The 1,359-nt window shown below is 43.3% G+C and overlaps 1 protein-coding gene across 1 annotated transcript in view; it reads right to left on the reverse strand.

The window, feature by feature from the left end:
• Nucleotides 1-1,359, reverse strand: part of MEI1 (meiotic double-stranded break formation protein 1) — a 95,520-nt gene that overhangs the window by 78,841 nt on the left and 15,320 nt on the right. The window contains exon 5 of the mRNA XM_037731994.1: nt 430-535. Within this exon, the coding sequence (XP_037587922.1) occupies nt 430-535 (106 nt within the window). The remainder of the gene's footprint in view (nt 1-429; nt 536-1,359) is intronic.

The following is a 1,359-nucleotide window of genomic DNA, read 5'->3' on the forward strand; positions in this document are numbered from 1 at the left end:
CGCCTCGGCCTCCCAAAGTGCTGGGATTACAGGCTTGAGCCACCGCGCCCGGCCCAAAAAAGGGAAACCAACTTAAAGAAGTTTATTTGCCCTTTGATAAATCCACTGTGAGATATTTATTTGCATTTCACTGATAGAAAAAAGTGCTCCTATATTCCAGAATTCCTCCTTCCATCCAAAAGGAAGGTTCATAGTAGGTACTTAATTAATTTGTGTTAAAGAATGAATGGTAATAGTCCAAGAATAGAGTCAGAAATCTGACCTTTTTCAAACTGACCAATATACAGCACATTTTGCAAATGGGGAAACTGAAGGCTAGAGTAGGAAAGTAATGTCATCCCAGGTATACAGAATGAATGGGCCACCCAGATGGCAGTATGATAAAAGCAGGTAAAAGGGCAGTGGCAGCTCCTGCCACAAATCACTCACCGTGCTCCATTACAAGCTGGTCTGCCAGAGCAGGGATGGCATCCACCAACTTGCCAAGAAGAGTCAGGGTAGCCAGGCTGCCTCGCATGGAGGGCATATTACATAGCTACAGAAAGCGAATATGTTCCACTCTGTCAATTAGGATCAGGACAGATCTCCCACCAAAACTAATCCTGCCCTACCCACACAGGCATGTTGCATGTGTCTCTCACCACAATCAGCAATCAACTTTTTTAGCCTAGTGTCCAATGCCCCCATTAGACTGGGAACTCCCAGAGGAGAGGGACGTGAGTCCCTTTCCTGAGTCCTCTCAGAGTCTTCAGTACCTAGCTCAGTCCATGTTTGTTAAACTGAATTAAAATTAGCATATTTTCACCCCTATGGAACCAGAAACTGGAGGACAAAAGTTTGAAATGTCATGAAGACAGAACACCGATTCAATGTAAAAAAAAAAAAAAAAATACTGGCTGGATGTAGTGGCTCAAGCCTGTAATCTCAGCACTTTGGGGAGCCAAGGAGGGCAGATCACCTGAGGTCAGGAGTTCGAGACCAGCCTGACCAACATGGTGAAACCCTGTCTCTACTAAAATTGTAAAAATTAGTGGGGCCTGGTAGCCCATGCCTGTGATCCCAGATACTCAGGAGGCTGAGGCAGGAGAATCACTTGAACCCAGAAGGTCGAGGTTGCAGTGAGACAAAATCACACCACTGCACTCCAGCCTGGGTGGCAGAATGAGACTCGATCTGAAAAAAAAAAAAATTATCATTGTTATTATAACTACTCTTACTGAACATTCTCTGTATACCAGGCACTATGCTTCATGCTTTACAGAGAAAGTCAATAGTCCACGTTTTACTTTTTCTATTGACTAGCCATACCACTTTTGGCAAGATTCTTAACTCTTTTTTTTTTTTTTTTTTTTTTTTTTT

This window comes from Cebus imitator, unplaced genomic scaffold, assembly GCF_001604975.1.
Source record: "Cebus imitator isolate Cc_AM_T3 unplaced genomic scaffold, Cebus_imitator-1.0 Scaffold435, whole genome shotgun sequence".
Lineage (NCBI taxonomy): Eukaryota > Metazoa > Chordata > Mammalia > Primates > Cebidae > Cebus > Cebus imitator.